We start from the raw sequence: 16,399 nt of genomic DNA on the forward strand, positions 1-16,399 counted from the left end.
GCCGCGATCGCCGGCCCCGGGGCGGCGGAGTGCCCGGCGGGCGGGGCCGGCCGTGCGTGTGGGTGCGCCGGCCCCGCCCGGGGCGGGCAGCGGCGGCGGGCGGGTGACGCGCGAGGGAAGCGGCGCCATGGGCGGCTCGGCCAGCCTGATCCCGCCGGACCTGCTGGGCGAGTACCAGGTACGGACACCGGCACCGGGCACAGGGCCGGCTGCAGTCGGGGCACGGCAGGGCGGCGCGGTCCCGGAAGGTACCCAGAGGCCAAGGAACCCATGGCTGGGGTGCCCTGGGTCAGGCCTTGGCCCCCGTGCCGGGCTGACCCGTGCTGTCCCCGCAGGAGCTGACGTTCCTGAGCAAGCAGGAGATCTTGCTGTAAGTACCGCCGGCCGGAATACCGCAAGTGGGGCGGGATGGAGGCGCGAACCCTGCCCCCCGTGCCCCGGTGCCAGCCCGGTCCCGCGGGGCCTCGGTCTCTGTCGCGGGGCACGGAGAGCTCCGGCGCTGCCCCGGGGCTCCCGTTCCGCCGAGACGCCCCGCTGAGCCGGGAGGTGCCGGTGGCACTCCCTAAAAGCCGGCTGCGCTGGGGCGAAGGTCCGCGGGTGCTGCTGCTGGCGCGGGCCGGGCCGGGCCGGTGCCGCCCTGCCCAGCAGCCCGCGGTGACCCTTCCGAAGCCGGAGCCGCGGTGGGCAGCAGACAGAGCGGCTCCTCGCCGTGGCCCCGGAGCAGCCGTGGGAGCCCCGGCTGACTCGCTCCCGCCCGGCAGCGTTGGCAGGAGCTGTGTGGCCGGTGCCCAGACGGGCTGCTGCCACCAAAGAGCCGCTCTTTTTCTTGCCTCTTAAAGCGCCTACAAGAGGTTCAGTGAACTGCTGCCAAAGGAGGAGAGGGAGAACGCCTGCTCTGCGCGGGTTCCCAAGAGCCAGATCCTGACGCTGCCTGAGCTGCGGGTAGGGTGCCTGGCAGACATGGGACCCTGCTGCTCCCGGGTTAGGGCCCCATGCACCCACCACGGCCTCGCTGTGCCAGTGCTCTGTCCTCAGCCGTTCCAGTAAAGAGCTTCCTTGTCCCCACCGAGCAGCTGAGGATCCCAGGAATACCTGCTGTGCCATGGAGGATCCCAAGGTTCCCTGCTGTGCAGGATCCTGGGGATTCCTGCTGTGCCATGGGGGATGCTGTTATCCCTGCTGCACAGGGCTGCATCCCGGGAGGTGCACAGCACAGGATTGACCGTGCCATGGGTGATGAAGCAGTGGCAGAGCGGGGCACCTGCTCACCTGCTGGAGTAGCAGCCACAGCCAGTGTGTGCCTGAGGTGCCAGCACGGCCCAGCCTTCCTGAGCCATTCCCGTGTCTACAGGCAAACCCCTTCCAGCACCGGATCTGCCATGTGTTCTCAACCTCAGACAGCAACGATGACAGCATGTCCTTTGAAGACTTCCTTGATATGCTGAGTGTCTTCAGCGATTCTGCCACCTCTGACATCAAATCCCACTATGCCTTCCGCATCTTTGGTAAGGCTGGGGCAGCTGCTGTGTTCTAGGATCCCTGCATCTGGAGGAAGCGGGAGCAGGGTGATGAATCGATGTTCAGGAGGGCTGGCAGTGCCCTTGGAGCACCCACGGGGATGGTGGCTTTAGGAGCTCCCTATGGGAACAGCTGGTTTGGCATGGTGAGGTGCCTGTGGCTCTCTGGGGTCACTGCAGCCCTGCCCAAGCCCACCTTGTCTTTCCCCACAGACTTTGATGACGATGGGACCCTGGACAGGAAGGACCTGGAACAGCTGGTGAACTGCCTGACAGGGCAAGGCGAGGAGTCCCGGCTGAGCAGCGCAGAGATGGAGCAGCTCATCCAAAATGTGAGGCCCGTTGGGCAGGGCACGGGCACTACACGGCCCCAGGCACAGAGCTCAGTGCTCACCTTCCCCACAGATCCTGGAGGAGTCTGACATCGACAAGGACGGCACCATCAACCTCTCCGAGTTCCAGCATGTTGTCTCCCGCTCCCCAGACTTTGCCAGGTGCGGTGGTCTCCAGAGGCTGCATCACCCTGACGGCTCAGCTGGCTCTGGGGCAGAGTTAGTGGTGGCAGGATCTGTGCCAAGTCTGCCATAATGGCAGAGGGAACTGCATCCCAGGCTGGCTCTGCATCCCAGGCTGGCTCTACCAGCATGGGGATTCTGGTCCCTGCACTGCTGGGTGCTTGTAAACCCTTTGTGTGACTAAACAAGCAGGTACAGATGCTGTTATATCTCTTGCAGCTCCTTCAAGATTGTCCTGTGAGCCCTGTGGCTGTCCAGCAGCTCTCCTCCAGCTCCTCCAGCACTCCTCCAGTTCCTGCAGCTCCTTGAGGGCTCAGCCATTTCCTCTTTCAGGGAGCACAGGCCAGGCCCCTCAGTGCCTGGCAGTGCTGCAATGCCTTGGGCAGGAATCCTCCTGCTCCCGTCTCAGGTGCCTGCTTGGCAGCAGGGTGTCTCAGGAATCTGCCTCTCCTGCAGCCCCTCTGCTGTCCTAGCACTAGAATTTGAATCCTTACGCATTCCAAGGGCAGCTCTGCAGGGGAGGGAGGAAGAGCTGCTCCTGCCTGGGGCCACTCTGCAGCAGCACAGCCCCTCTCTGCCCTCAGGACCAATCCCTATGTTGTGCCTTCCAGTAGCAGGCAGGGAGCTGCCTCCCGTGCCAGCCTCTTCCAGCCTCTCCTGTATTTCTGAGAACCCTTTCTGCTGCCACATGGATCCATTTCTCTGAGTAATAACCCGAACGTGGGTCCTCTGAGCAATAACCAAAATGTGGATCATTTTTCACGAGCAATAACCCAAATGAGGGTGCTTCCTCTGAGCAGTCACCCAAGTGTCACTGTACAGGTGCCACCCCACAGCAGAGCTGTTCCCCCATGGCTGTGCTCAGAGCCTGCACTCCTCCTCCTCCTCCCCTTCTCTCTTTGCCCTCTTCTGGCTCCAGCGCAGCAGATGCTCTGCCGCCCTGGCCTCCTCCTCCTCCAGTCCCTGTGAGGACACAATTAAAGGGCTCTGGTTTCACCCTTGCTCTTTGCTGCCTTTGTCCAGCTGTGGGACGGGTGCCACGAGGGTGTTGGGGACATGGGCTCCTGCCAGGCCTCTCTGCTTGCGTGCCAGCCGCCACCCCAGGGGATAGGCTCCACGTCCTGCTCCACGTCCTGCTCTTTCCGTGGGCCACCTCCTTCCCTCCCTCCTCCACGCTGGGATCCCTCTGGGCAGCACAAAGAGCTCAGCCCTCAGGCCAGAGGCACGAAGGGGAGCCCTGGGCAGGCAGTGGTACCATCCCTGCAGGCAGCACCAGGGCCCTTTGTCCTTGTGCAGGCAGCGTCTCTGTCCTGGCCTGCAGCCAGTGGCCCTGCCAGGACTGCTGTGGAGCCTGGGGTCCGGCTGGGGCAAAGCACTGACAGCTCTCGGGGCTCTGGCATGGCTGTTTCTCACACTGTGGCTCCCACTCTGGTGCTGCCAGCCCTTCCAGCCCGCTGCCCCACGGTGCTGACACTATCTGCGCGCCGAGGCCTGTGCCCCTACTGCCCCAGGGCTGTGTGTGCTGGCAGCTCACCAGCCAACGCCTCCAGTGGCTTTTTTGATGTCCCAGAACAGGCTGTGCAGGAAGTTCAGTGCACGGGTCCAGCTGGGAGCAAGGCAGTGCTGGTCCCTCAGGGGAATCCTGCCTGGACACGCCAGCTCTGTGTGGAGCTCACCACTTCCCCCAGCCCTGTCCTGGCACTGCCAGTGCTTCCCAGTTGTGTGAGGGCTCAAAAGCAGCACTTCGTGTCCCAGGCCTCGCCCTCAGCCACCGCGGAGTCACGTCCTGCTGGCAAAGTGTCCAGGGTCTGCCCGCAGCAAGGTGGGATGGGGCAAGGACCTGATGCTCCCTGGACAGGCAGTGGGTCCCACATGCAGCACAACACTGTGCTCCTGGGAAGGAGGCTGCCACAGCCTCTCTCCTGCTGGGGGCTGCCCTCTTCCCAGCCCCAGGCACCAAAATTTCTTTTCCTGGTCACCTCTATTTTTCTTCTATTCCTGGTCACCTCTACCTTCACCTGTTTCTCAATGTGCCACGATGGCATCACCCCATTGCTCTGCACTCCCCTACCACAGGGACTCCCTGCTCTGCCTGCACCACACTGCCACAGCACGGGCCTCCAAGCACGGCCCCAGGACAGCCCAGGGCTGCCCAAGTGACAGCCTGCCAGTAGGTCACAGGGACTGCTGGGACAGCCCTGGTCAGTGTCCCTGCACAGGCACACTGCCACTGTCCCTGCAGGGCCCCGTGTGCCCTGGCACAATGCTCAGCCAAGCACATGAGGAGGGGACTCCACAGATCTGATGGCCAGCACAGTGCTCTGGCCCCCTTTGAAGCCATGGGCAGCTCTTCCTCCAGCAGTGAGAGCCAGACATGGCTCCTCTCCATGGGGCCAACTGGGCTAGTCCTGGCCCAGGAAGGCACTCAGCCCTGCCGCACACACACGTGTCTGAAGGACTTTATATAAAAACAACAGACGTCTCTGCACACGCACATGGGGCCGTGGGGGTCTCCCTGCCCACCCAGCGCAGGGGAAGCTGTTCCCAGCTCCCCTTCCCCGGACACAATTCACATTTTCCACATATTAAAAACGAACCAAGCACAGACACACAGCACATGCCGCGGGGCTGGCACCGTGCAGCCGCACGCGTGGCCCTGGGTCCCACAGCGGGACGTCACAGTGAGCTGGGGCACGAGGGGGCTGCGGCCGCCCCCTCCTGCCCTCTGCATAGAGGGATCAGGGCCTGGCAGCACCGTGGCTGCACCAGCAGCCTGAGCCAGGAACCGTGTCTATCCCTGCAGCAGGGACGCTGGGCTGGAACCATCCCGCAGGTCCCTAGAGGCATGTGGCACCCCTCATGTCCACAGGTACCAAGGTGATGCCCAGGGAGCCCGCGAGGGTCTAGACCCACTGCCTGGTGGGTGCTGCCGCAGAGTGTGGGTGCCGGGCTCTGGGCATGCACACACAGATAACACGGACCCCGGCAGCGGTGCACGGTCCGGCGAGGCTCAGCAGAGCAGAGGCAGTCGTGGGTGAGGGCTGGGCTCTCATCCCCGTCACACCACCGAGTCCTGGATCTCGGAGCCCAGGCGCACCCGGGGTCTTTGGCAGGCGGGAGACACCTCCACAAAGCTGTCACGGACGTGGAGTGGCCTCTTCTCTGACTCAGAGAAGGTGCGTGGCTGTCCTGGGGGCTCATGCACGGGGGTACTGACAATGTAGTTGTCCTGCAGGGCCTGGTAGCCCTTGTGCTCAGGAGCTGTGCTGGGCAGGCTGCTGCCATTCAGGGGCAGGCTCTCTACCGGCTTGCGGGGTGGCTTCTGGTGCCTGCTAGGGTCACCGGGCTCCAGCAAGGCCTTCATGCCGTCACGGTGCCGGTGCAGGACAAAGAAGGCCAGCACGAGGACGGCAGCAGCAAAGAGCACACACATCACCAGGAACTCGGTCCAGTAGGTCTTGCCATCCAGCCGTGCTGCAGTGCTGCCCGCCGCTGAGGTGCTCCGCGATGTGCTGACCGTCTCCAGGGTGTCACGGCCAGCAGCCACCTTCCTGCCGGAGTTTGCCGGCCCGAGCGCTGGCTCTTGCACGCCCACGCAGTAGCTGGCCATCAGCTTGCGGAACCCCTCCTCCAGTGACCAGCACTCGTAGGTGCCTGCACGCTCTGGGCTGCCCACCAGAATGAGGGCCCCGTCGGGCAGTACCAGGTAGGAGGCGTTGACAGGTGCCCCGTTGTGCAGCCAGCGCCGCGAGGCCAGGTTGGAGAGCAGCCGGCACGGCAGCGGCCGCACTGCGTTGGGAGGTAGCTGGATCTGCTGGCATGGGGTGCCTGAGCCTGCAGAGACAACCCATGGGGACATCAGGGAGGGGACCCCAGCTGTGGGCAGGGGCTGATGGGAGTGTGGTGGAGCAGGAGTCTGGGATGTGTGGGAGCCCCTGGGACATGCACTCACACAGCAGCACCAGAGGGAGCTCACCTGGAGGCAGGAGGATGCGGGGACGGGGCTGGGAGGCATTGGCCAGCTGGCAGAGCCGCTCCGTGTCAGCATCCTCGATGTCTTGGGCCCAGAGCCTGGGAACAGAGTGAGAGCAGGGCAGTGGGGTGCCGTGGGGTGTAGGGGGATGGCAGAGGGTGCAGCACTTACTGCAGGTGTGCCGGGGGATGTGGGGTGACCCTGCGGCAGGCACCCCAGCTCCAGGCACAGAAGGGGTCCCGTGCCAGCACACATTCCCCGCAGCTGCGGTACAGGCTGCAGTTGGCAAAGGGCACCTGGGCCACTGCTGTGTAGGTGGCTGCGTAGACGAGGCCCTGCAGGAGGGGACATGCTGGGGTCAGTGGAGTGGGCTCCTGCACACCCCTGCCTTCCCAGGTCTCTGTCCCCCAGCCCACACACAGGACCTGCCCCAAGCAGGCTGAGCCCCCCGTGCCCCCCTTGCCCTGGCTCCTGCCTGGTCCTGGTCCAGCAGCAGCTGGAGAATAGGCTGCCCGTCAGGGAAGAGTCGGATCTCCTCAATGATGTGCACACCGTGGTTCACCCGCACAGCCTTGTGCAGCCGCCCGTCGTCTGCAGAGAGAGGGGTTGTGCTGAACGGGGCCGGGGTGCCTGGCACACCCCCCGCCCCGCCGGAGCCCGCCGCACCCACCTGTGCCCAGGAAGAGGACGTCGTAGGTGCCGTGCAGGGCCTGAGCACGGTGCACGCCGATCCGCTGGTAGCGCCGGTGGCTCTGCAGCAGCAGTGGCTGGCTGCGCACAGGGCTGTCCATCAGGAAGTGGTCCTTGATAAAGTTCAGCACCCGATCTGGCATCTGCAGCGACGAATTGATCTTCAGGTGCCGTGTGTGGCTGGTGATGCACTGCAGGGAAAGGAAGGGGCTCAGAAGGGCTTGGGGAAGTGGGTGGGTACCATGTTTTGGCAGCCGTTGGAACCAGGAGAGCAATGGGGCATTGCTGTGTCCGGGCAGGTGCCAAGGGGCCACCTACCATGCCTGGCCGGGGCTCTGGCACGGGGCTGGTGTCCGTGTACCACTGCTGCGTTTCACGGTTCACTTCCTTGTAGAGCCCGGCGAAGGCGCGCTGCACGCTGCGCATGGGGAAGGCGCAGACGGCCGAGCTGCCCAGTCCACCCTTGTTCCTGGTGAGGAGAGGCAGAGCCCGTGGCAAGATCAGGCCCTGGCTCTGCCGAGCCTCCCGTGCTGCCCTGGCCTCCCACGACTCACCACTGCGAGGTGAAGACACCGTAGAAGAGCGTCTCCCTCCAGCGCAGCTCACCCGGGGTGAGCACAAAGATGTCCTGCAGCACGTTGAAGGGGAACCCATCCTCAGGGTGTGAGCAGAGCAGCTGTGCCTTCAGGAAGGTTGTCCAGCGCCGCTGCAGCACGCGCTCCCCACCCTGGTCCCCCTGCACGGCACAGCAGGTCAGGGTGCAATGCCCCAGGAAACCCCACGCGCTGAGTGAACGGGGCAGGGTCCAGGCACCAAGGGCTGGACATATGCAGGATGGTCCCACATCCCCCACCCCAGCAGTGAGTCACACCCCAGCACAGCCCCCACACTCCCCTGCTTCCTTATGCCCACCTTGCACACACGTGCGATGCGGGAGACGATGGTGTTCTCAAAATAGTCAAACTCCTTCCCGGTCTCACTGAAGAAGAAGTAGACCTTGTCGTCGTCACCCTCAGGGTTGCCGGCAGGGAGGCTCTCCCGCAGGTAGGCTGAGCCCACGAACGCTGGGTCTGGGGGCACAGGCACCCTCAGCACTACTGGCCCCATCCCTTGCCTCCCACACTGTGGGGGAGAGGGACCCTGAGCAGCCGTGCCAGCCCCAGCACTCACCTTGCAGCCAGTTGAGGGAGTTCTCGGTCTTGAGGGCGATGCGGCTCTCCTGGCTGCGGGAGATGGTTGGCTCATTGCCCTGGAAGTTGCTGACAGTCCCGGCGTAGAGCTCGCCATCTGCCAAAGACATGTTCCTGCTGGGACCCGCCACACGCCACCAGCACGGCCCTGCTTCCTGCTGGGGTCTGTGATAACCTGGCCTTGCCTCAGCTTGGCCAGGCAGACACAGGGAGGAGGAGGCACAGGGAGGAGGGCAAAGGTCCCAGGGCACTGCAGGGAGAGTGAGGGCTCCAGGGTGGCACAGGGAGGGCAAGGGTCCCGAGGCAGCACAGGGAGGAAGGGCGAGGGTCCCAGGGTGTCGTGCCTTACCGACCATGACAGCTGTGGAGCGGTACTCGGGGTCAAAGGGGCAGCGTCCCTTCCCGTCCTCCAGTACCACCTTCCCCGACGCATCCCGCTCCAGGCTGAAGTGCTGCACGTTCTGCAGCAGGATGAGGCTGTGAGCCAGCAGCACTCGTCCCAGTGCCAAGGACCCCACTGCAGGGCCCTGATGGCATGGGGGGAGCTGTGGGGGATCCTGTCCCTGTACTCACGATGTAGGCGCAGGCTGGGCTAAAGGCGCAGGTGCCACAGGTGTACAGGTGGGTGCTGTTCAGCTGCAGCAGCAGCTTGATGTAGTTGTGACAGTCCCTCTGTGGGGGTCAGAGGACCCAACTCAGCCCTTAGCTCAGCTGTCTCACACCCACCCTGCACAGGGCACTGCCCAAACCCACCACAGCCCCCGATGCCTGCTGGCAGTGGAGCTCACCTGGGGGTCCTTGCCCTTGAACACGCACTGCCTCTTCTTCTCCTCGTCTGCACTCCACAGCAGCTGTGGAGAAGGGACAGTCACTGGGAGCCCGTCCATTCCTGGCTGGTCCACAGACACCCTTCTTGGAATTGTTCACAGCAACCACATCCTCCCCACCTCAAACATTCTGCTCTGGGACAGTTGCTCCTGAATGCATGGTGGTTCACACAGATCCAAAATTCTGGTGGGAAGGGGATCCCCTGCACTCCAGCTAGTTGGTGCCCCCTCCCTCCCCAAGGGCCACCCAGCCCATCCCTGTGCTCACCCTACGGACTGGGGAGCTGGGCTGAAAGTTGCTGGTGTTGAGGGTGAGGAGCAGTTCTCGTGCCCCCAGGTAGAGGGTCCCACCGTCCAGGCTCAGCAGGAGGGCCGTGTAGTTGGACACACCAGGTGCCTCAAAGCGCCGCACTACTCTCTCGGCCGAGTCTGTGGGGCAAGAGTGACAGGCATCAGCCTTGTGCTGGCCCCAGGGCCCTGCCCCACGGCTGCTCCTGGCCCCTCTGCCCAGCACCCTGGCCATGCCACCCACCCGGAGCAGCCAGGGCCAAATCCAGCTCTGCCCACACTGCCAGACACTGCAGCAAACTGTGCAGGACTGAGACAGTGCCCAAGGGCACCCCCCAGGCAACGCCGTGTCCTGGCCCTGAGGATGCCACAACAGCCCTGCCGAGCACTGGGGCAGCTGCCAAGCCATGTCCAGCCTTAGAGCTCAGCCCTGCAGCACGGGAGGCTGAGCCCAGCCCAGCGCCACAGGGACCTCACAGCAGGGGGAGATGAGTGCTGGGAGTACGGTCCTGCCCCAGCCCGCAGGGCTCAGCCCCGTGCTGCGGGTGCTGGATGCGGGCTCAGCCCATGCCGGACACGGGCCAGTGGCCATGCTGAGTCAGGGAGGGCCCGTCCTGTCCCATCCCGTCCCGCGTGGGTGGCCTGGCCCCGGAAGCCCTTCCTCTCCTACCGCCGCTCTGAATCAGATGGGCCTGGCTGTGAGCAGGACACGTCGGGCTGACTCACGCTGCCAACTCCCTGACCCCTGACACTCTGGGGACTTCCTGACCTTCCCCAACCCCCTGCCTGCTCCCAGAGTCCCACCAGGATAACCCCAGAGCTCCTGCCAGGCCCTGCCTGGTGACAGTCGGTGTGGGGGATCAAGGAGCTGTGGGGTGGGACCCCATGGCTTTCACCTCCCATTGCTCCACAAACTCCAGGTGCCTCAAGATGGGGCAATATCTCCCCAATTCTGGGGGGCTCAGCTGGCCCCAGCACCAGCCCAGCTCTCCCACCGTGGTATAGAGAGGAGGAAGCTGATGCCCCAGGACATCGCCCTGTGAGGGGCCTGTACCCTAGTGGCGGGGTGATGCCACCCGTAGTGGCTATGGCAGCAGAGGGGAGGGGGGCCCCTGTGCCTTGCAGAGCTGTGCTGGCATGGGGAGCTAGCTGCTGGTGTGGCTGCCAGGGGCCTGTCAGGACAAGACCTGCTTCTTCCAGACAAACCTGCTGCAGGCACATCCAGTGCTCCCAGGGGAGCAGCTCCCAGCTCCTCCCTCCCACCAACCGCAGCCCCACGTGGCCACACTCCATGGGAGCCACCACCGGGCACACAGCGGCCACCGGCCGTGCTCCCTGCCCAGCTCCTCCTGCCTCGCCGGGGTCCAGGCTGGGATCCCCAGGCACTGCCCCTGGCTGCAGCCCCACAGCTCCCACGGCCTTATAGGTGTGCAGAGCGCAGGGCAGAACCGGTCTGTGCAGGCAGGGCCAGGCAGCGTGGCTCAACACGGCACAGCACAGCGTGGCACGATGCCGAGCCGGTTCTCTCAGTGTCCCAGCCTCCTGTCCAGCTCAGCAGGTCCCACATCTGCTGGAGCCACCACGGCCGTGGCCAGCGGTCATGGGAGCATGTGGTGCGGCCACATCCCCAGCAGGGAGCTGCAGCACGCTGAGCCAGGGAGTGCTCGCAGCTGCCCAAACCACGGCACCCTCCCAGGCCGGCCAGCACAGGACGGGATGGGCTTTGCTGGCCGGCAGCAGCTGGATCCAGCCACCTTCTGGCAGCACAGCCGTGGGTGGCTCCCCCACACAGCACAGCTGCTAGGGCTGAGCCCAGGCAGCGTGCCCCCCGCCCAGACTGTGCCAGCTGCTGGGGGGCTCTGCAGGGCAGGAGGGGGCTGCAACCAGGCCCCCCACTTGTTACAGTCCTGCCTGGCCTAGCACCCTCCCAGTTGTCCTTCCCTAGCCCCTGCCCAGCGCAGCCCCGGGCACTCTGGGGCCATGCAGCTCAAGAGTGCCTGCAGTGGGGTTTAGAGCTGTCCGGAGCTGAGCACTGCACGGTAAGGGGCTGTGGCGTGTCCCCCACCCCAGGGACATAGCGAGCAGGGAGGGAGCCCACTGGCAGGGTCTCCCGGGCGGCTCAGCCCGCCCCTTCTTGTACAGAACACGGCCGCCACCGCTGCCTGCTTGCGGAGGCACAAGTGCCCCGGGTGCCCCAGACACACCCACCCTCGGTGCGGGTCTGGACACGGGGGTGCGTGTCCCGACACCCCGCAGCATCCCCGGGGCTCTGCCCCAGCCTTTGCTCCGTGCCCCGCTGTCAGAGGGCTCCTCACGTCCTGGGGAGCTGGCGGGGCTGTCACAAGGCGTTTCCACCCCGGGGGGACGCGGGACGCTCCGCTGCCCCGGGGGAGACGCCAGCCGGAGCCCTCGGCGGGGGCTGACTCCATTCCCCGGTACCGGCGGACCTCACCCACCGAAGGCCGGCGGACACTCACCGTAGGGCAGGCTGACCCGCGGGACAGGCTCCGGAGCCGCCGAGAGCAGCAGCGCCGCCAGGACGGGCAGCACCGGCCGCGCCGCCATCCCGGACCGAGCCCGGGGCTCCGCCGCGGCCGCGAAGCCGCCCGGGCGCTGCAGACCTGCGGGGAGAGAAGGGGCTCAGCGGCTTGGGTACGGCCCGGCCCCCGCCGCCCCGCCCCGCCCGCCCCGGGGCTGCCCGCCCGCCGCTCGGCACCAGGCGTAGCAGCCACGGTGGGAGCCCCGCCCGGCCGGGCCGAACCGGCCCCGCCCGAGCCTTACTGATCCGTCCCCGAGCCGTACCCAGCCGTTCCCGGCCGCACCGATCCGCTCCAGCCCCCGGCCCCGCCGGTGCCCCGGGCGGGGTGGGCCGCTCGGAAGAGGAGGCGGGCGGCTCCCCGCCGGTACCGCCCCCACGCCGCCCCAGCGGGACCCGGCCCAGCCCCCGCCCCGCGGCCGTCACGGTCCGGAGGGGCCGGGGCTTTGTCCCCGGCGCTAGCGGCAGCTGGGGACTCCCTACAGCCTCCTCCATCCCCGCGGTAGGATCCCGGTGAGCCCGGGATCCCGGGTCCAGCGGGGGCTGCCTGGGAGTGTATTTTGCTGTCCCCGGAAAAGCTGTCCCGGGGGTGTCCTACTGTCCCGGGAACAGCTCGGCCCCATGGCTGCCACCAGAGCCGCCCCCTCGCCCCTCAGCTGTGCCCCACGGCCACTCTGCTGGGGGCTCTGGCCGGCACAGCCCGGCGCTCCCTGCCCTCCCTCGGGAGCCGTGGGGTACCACGGGGTGCCTGAGCCAGCCCCACCGCGGACACACCTGGCCGGTGCCGGTGTCCTCACAGGCAGCACTCGGCACAGGCGACACATCCCTGCCAGCCCCTGTGCTCGTCCCGGGGTCCCGGTGTGGCCATGCTGCCGAGCAGGGAGGGCTGGGCACGATCCTCTGCCTGGCCCTCGGGGGCTCTGTCCCTGGCTGGGATGTGGGGAGGGCTCACAGCCCCCACAGCCCTCAGAGCACTGCCCACCCAGCCAGCAGCTCCCACGCAACTGGTATTAATGACAACTCCTTATATCGCCATGGCAACGGGGACAGGGGGTCAGAGGGATGGGGTCTGGGGATTCCCCTGCAGCAGGCAGCTCTCCAGGGGCCAGGGTACCCAGCGCTGCCCTTCCAGCATGGGGCAGAGCTTCCCATGTCCTTCCTGGTCCATCCCAGCCCTGGACCGCTATGGTGAGACCCACTGTGAGCCCCCTGCCCAGGAGAAACGCTTTCCACACTCCCGGGACAACTGTATCCACACTCCTTGGATGCCTCTGCCCACGCTCTTGGGACAGCTGTGCCCATGCCCCCACACCCTGCCTGCTCAGAGGCCATACCTGATGTCCAGGGGCTGGGGCTGGGGCATGCCCCTCGCCCCAAATCGACTTTGCTCCCTTCCTGTCCCACTGCTCCCGCTGCTCTTGATGGAGCCCGATGTTCCTTCCCAGGCCTGGGACAGGCCCACAGCTCCACCCCAGCCTTATCAGCAGCACCCTTTGCCCGGGAAGTGGCACAGACAGACAGGACTCTGCGTCACGCAGCCAAGCAAGTCACCCTGAATGGGGTGGGAGCCGGCGCTCACCCCACAGCCGTGGCTCCCTGCCCCATGCCACCTCACGGTATCCTGGGGGGCTCCAGGGACCCGGCTGTCACCTGTGCATGGCCGTGGTAGTGTTGTGTCAACACCCCGGGGTGACGGCAGGCAGTGAGGACGGGAGCTCCTGTGGGGAGGGCAGCTGCTCTGGGGTGAGCAGGGGGAAGGGACGGGACAGGCAGGGAGGAAAAGGAGGGCAGAGCAGGCAGGCAGGGAGGGCAGGAACAGGCAGCAGAACCAGGCCAGAGCCTGTGCCTTTAAGCACCACTCCAGCGCTGCTGGCAGCCAGGGCTGTTTACGCCAAACTCCCATTTATCTCCCGTCCTGCCCACGCAGCTGCCAGCGGGGCAGCGCTGGGGGCACCCGCAGCACCCTGCCCCGCTCTGCACTGGCACAGGCCTGTGCGTGCCCCACGCCCTGCTGCAGGCATTGGCACGCACCAGTGCGGCGGCCGTGCCACCCTCCCTGCCCACTGCCAGCAATGGGGAAACCTCTCCGGGTGTTTGGGCAGCACCAAAACCTGTGGCCCGGGGTCAGCAGCCAGGTGGGGCAGCGGTTTCTGCACCAAATTCCCACGCCAGCGCCCGCCACCCCGTTCCCACTGGCAGAGGGTGCCTGGGAAGGCGGTGATGGAGCCGGGTGCTGCTGCTGTGTGCAGAGAGCAGGGACGGGGCTGTGTGCGCCTCGCCGCTGCTGCTGCTGCCACTGCCCACGAGCTCCCACCTTCCTCTGCAGCCTGCCCCGGCACGGCTGGCAGCACGGGCATGGCCTCTGCCCAGGGACCTGCACCCGCCTGGCACACAGCCCACACGCCGGGGCTCTCCCCACCTTCCGGGGCTCACACGCACGCCCCCGGCTCGGCTGGCTGCTGGGAGCTGCCAGACAGCAGCCGGCAGTCCCTCCTCTCAGCCACGCACACGCAGAGTGTGTGAGCACGCATGCATGCACACCTGCAGTGTGCGGCTGCGGGCCCCGCACAGGCACACAGATGCTCCAGCCCCAGCTGCCCGCTGCTCCCACTGCAGCGGGGGTACCTGGCCGCAGCTGGAGCGTGGATGGGCACTCTGCTCCCCTCTGCTGCGTCCTCACAGCCTCCTGGGAGAGGCGTCAAGCAGGACAAGGGGCTGAGGCAGCCTCTGGCTAGACAGCCTGACAGGGCTCCCCACGGGACCCCGGGGCATCCCCCATTCCACGTGCACCGGCTGTGACATGCTGCCTGAGCCAAGGGCCTCCACGGGGCCACGCTGGGCTGCCCCCTGCCTCTCTGGCCCACCATGAGCTCAGACCCCACTGCCAGGACCTCCTGACTGGGGTGTCAGTGGCACACAGCCAGCCCCCACTGCATCCCCTTGGCCTGGGCAGGGTTCTGCAGGGCACTGCACCCATGGCACTGGGTACCCCACAACACACCTGTCTCATTGCTCCCGTCACTCCTGCACAATGGCAGAGTCAGTTCTGAGGACCACAGGATATCCCCACAGTCCACCTGTCCCCTGCACCCCATGCTGCCTGCCTGGGAGCTGCAGGACACACGGGGTGCTGCCACAGGTCCCCACTCCCTGTTGGGCAGCCCTGGCACAGAGCAGGGAAAAGCCGGCAGGAACCCCAGCCAGTGAGCACCCCTGGGGGGCAGTGAGGCGGTGGACTCCGAGCACAGGCATGTCAGCTCCCTGGAGTGCAGGAACGGAGGGTCCAGCCTCAGGGATGGGTGCCCACTTCCCAGCCAGTCCTAACTCTGCAGAGCCCAAACCAGCACTGGTCTCCTCAGCCCCAGGGCACCCTTGGTCCTGTAGCACCCTTACTACCCTTGCTCCGGTGCTCCTTGGGGGTCACAGGGGGTGCCAGTCCCCAGGCAGCCCCAGGCTCAGCTGGAGCAGGCACTAGGACCCAAGGGATGACCCAAAAGCCTGGGGGACCCTGACCCTCCCTGTGCCCCAAGACCAGGGGCTGCCTGGGCATCAGGTCGGTGCTGTGGCCATATGTCCGGGACACACAGCACGAGTGCACTCCGCGGATGTCCAGGGCACATCACACACGTGGGACACGCTGCACACACGCGTGTCCCCGTCCTGAGCAGGCACTAACATGCCTCCCCGTGAGCAGCCTGTGACGCCCAGCACCCAGCACCCTCGGCCTGGTGTGCGCACACCCGGCACATGTAAACACACGCAGAGAGGTCACGGGGTGTTCACGCCCTGGGTGGCAAACACACGCCTGGGAAGAGGCTGTGGGAATGGCCCCGGTGTGCCTGCACCCCGCGCACACACACACACATACACACCACACACACATACACAACACACACACCACACACACACACCACACTCGCACATACACACACTCACACACCACACTTGCACATACACATACACCACACACACACCACACTCGCACACACACACATACCACACACATACACACCACACACACACCACACACACACATACACAACACACACACCACACACACATACACAACACACACACACAACACACATACACAACACACACACACAACACACACACCACACACACACCACACTCACACACACACGGGCACTCTCACCAGCTCAGACTCGCACAGGCACACCCAGGTGCACACGCACAGCCACGCAGCGATGCACACACGCTGTCACTCACGCACAGCCCCACGCACGCACACTCGCACGGGCACACTCGCACGGGCACACTCGCACATCCTCGCACTCGCTCCCAGCCCCTCCGCAACCCCCGCGCTCACGTCCCTCGGGGACCTCCGTGCACGTGCCCACGCCGCCCTTGCACGGCCCCGTGCATGCGCACCCGCCCGTGCACACCCCTTGCACACGCACGCCGCGCGCACGCCCCTTGCACACTCGCTCCTCTCACACGCATCCCGCGCCCGGTGCTCCCCCCGCTGCTCACCCGCTCGGCGGCTCCGAGGCGCGGCGGGAGCCGCAGGCACCGGGGGCGGCTCCGGGGTGTTCCCCCCCCCGGCGGTGCGGGGCGGTGCGGGGGCGGCTCCGGGGGGCTCCGCCCGCAGCACAACAAAGGGCCGGCCCGCCCCTCCCCGCCCCGGCGCGGCCCCGCCGCCGCGCTGGGGCCCGGGGGAGCAGCGGCCGGGGGCGGCTGCTGCTGGCTGGGCAGTCATCGCCACTTCTGGGGGGCGGGAACTGGAGGGGCCCAGCTCTGCCCCCCACGGTTTCTGGGATGGCACCGGCCCTAAAGGGGCCATGCTGGTGTGCCCAGGACTGCGTGTTTCAGCCCCAGCACACCGAGGGGCTTCCGGCACCA

The 16,399-nt window shown here is 66.3% G+C and overlaps 2 protein-coding genes across 7 annotated transcripts; one reads left to right on the forward strand and one right to left on the reverse strand.

Moving 5' to 3' along the window:
* The first annotated feature begins 77 nt into the window (after positions 1–77).
* Positions 78–3,034, forward strand: CIB1 (calcium and integrin binding 1). 2 transcript variants are annotated; one of them, XM_063412928.1, is made up of 7 exons: positions 78–178; positions 336–370; positions 840–942; positions 1,352–1,505; positions 1,731–1,849; positions 1,923–2,011; positions 2,252–3,034. In XM_063412928.1, the coding sequence occupies exons 1-7, from the start codon at positions 128–130 to the stop codon at positions 2,271–2,273; spliced, it is 573 nt and encodes a 190-aa protein (XP_063268998.1). In that variant the 5' UTR covers positions 78–127; the 3' UTR covers positions 2,274–3,034. The 2 variants fall into 2 exon arrangements, with proteins under 2 accessions (XP_063268998.1, XP_063269000.1); XM_063412930.1 differs by lacking the exon at positions 840–942 and having other exon boundaries at positions 116–248.
* A 1,441-nt stretch (positions 3,035–4,475) lies between these two features.
* Positions 4,476–16,241, reverse strand: SEMA4B (semaphorin 4B). 5 transcript variants are annotated; one of them, XM_063412912.1, is made up of 15 exons: positions 16,031–16,241; positions 11,478–11,621; positions 8,981–9,141; positions 8,674–8,778; positions 8,459–8,557; positions 8,235–8,346; positions 7,866–7,982; positions 7,608–7,765; positions 7,250–7,431; positions 7,014–7,164; positions 6,676–6,886; positions 6,481–6,596; positions 6,177–6,340; positions 6,009–6,103; positions 4,476–5,866 (listed from the first exon to the last, which is right to left on the reverse strand). In XM_063412912.1, the coding sequence occupies exons 2-15, from the start codon at positions 11,563–11,565 to the stop codon at positions 5,091–5,093; spliced, it is 2,535 nt and encodes an 844-aa protein (XP_063268982.1). In that variant the 5' UTR covers positions 11,566–11,621; positions 16,031–16,241; the 3' UTR covers positions 4,476–5,090. The 5 variants fall into 5 exon arrangements, with proteins under 5 accessions (XP_063268982.1, XP_063268983.1, XP_063268979.1 ...); XM_063412913.1 differs by lacking the exon at positions 16,031–16,241 and adding an exon at positions 12,871–13,002; XM_063412909.1 differs by lacking the exon at positions 16,031–16,241 and adding an exon at positions 11,803–12,046.
* Positions 16,242–16,399: the final 158 nt, after the last annotated feature.

Source organism: Prinia subflava, chromosome 15 (genome assembly GCF_021018805.1).
Source record: "Prinia subflava isolate CZ2003 ecotype Zambia chromosome 15, Cam_Psub_1.2, whole genome shotgun sequence".
Taxonomy (NCBI): Eukaryota; Metazoa; Chordata; class Aves; order Passeriformes; family Cisticolidae; genus Prinia; species Prinia subflava.

Excerpts from the sequence above, each read along its gene's own strand:
- CIB1 (XM_063412928.1), top strand. The coding sequence starts at position 128 with ATGGGCGGCTCGGCCAGCCTGATCCCGCCGGACCTGCTGGGCGAGTAC. Across the intron at positions 943-1,351 it reads TGACGCTGCCTGAGCTGCGG|GCAAACCCCTTCCAGCACCG; the intron begins GTAGGGTGCCTG and ends CCGTGTCTACAG. Across the intron at positions 1,506-1,730 it reads CTATGCCTTCCGCATCTTTG|ACTTTGATGACGATGGGACC; the intron begins GTAAGGCTGGGG and ends CTTTCCCCACAG.
- SEMA4B (XM_063412908.1), bottom strand. The coding sequence starts at position 12,031 with ATGGAGGAGGCTGTAGGGAGTCCCCAGCTGCCGCTAGCGCCGGGGACA. Across the intron at positions 11,622-11,781 it reads TACGGCTCGGGGACGGATCA|GTCTGCAGCGCCCGGGCGGC; the intron begins GTAAGGCTCGGG and ends CTCTCCCCGCAG. Across the intron at positions 6,597-6,675 it reads CGTCCTCTTCCTGGGCACAG|ACGACGGGCGGCTGCACAAG; the intron begins GTGGGTGCGGCG and ends CTCTCTCTGCAG.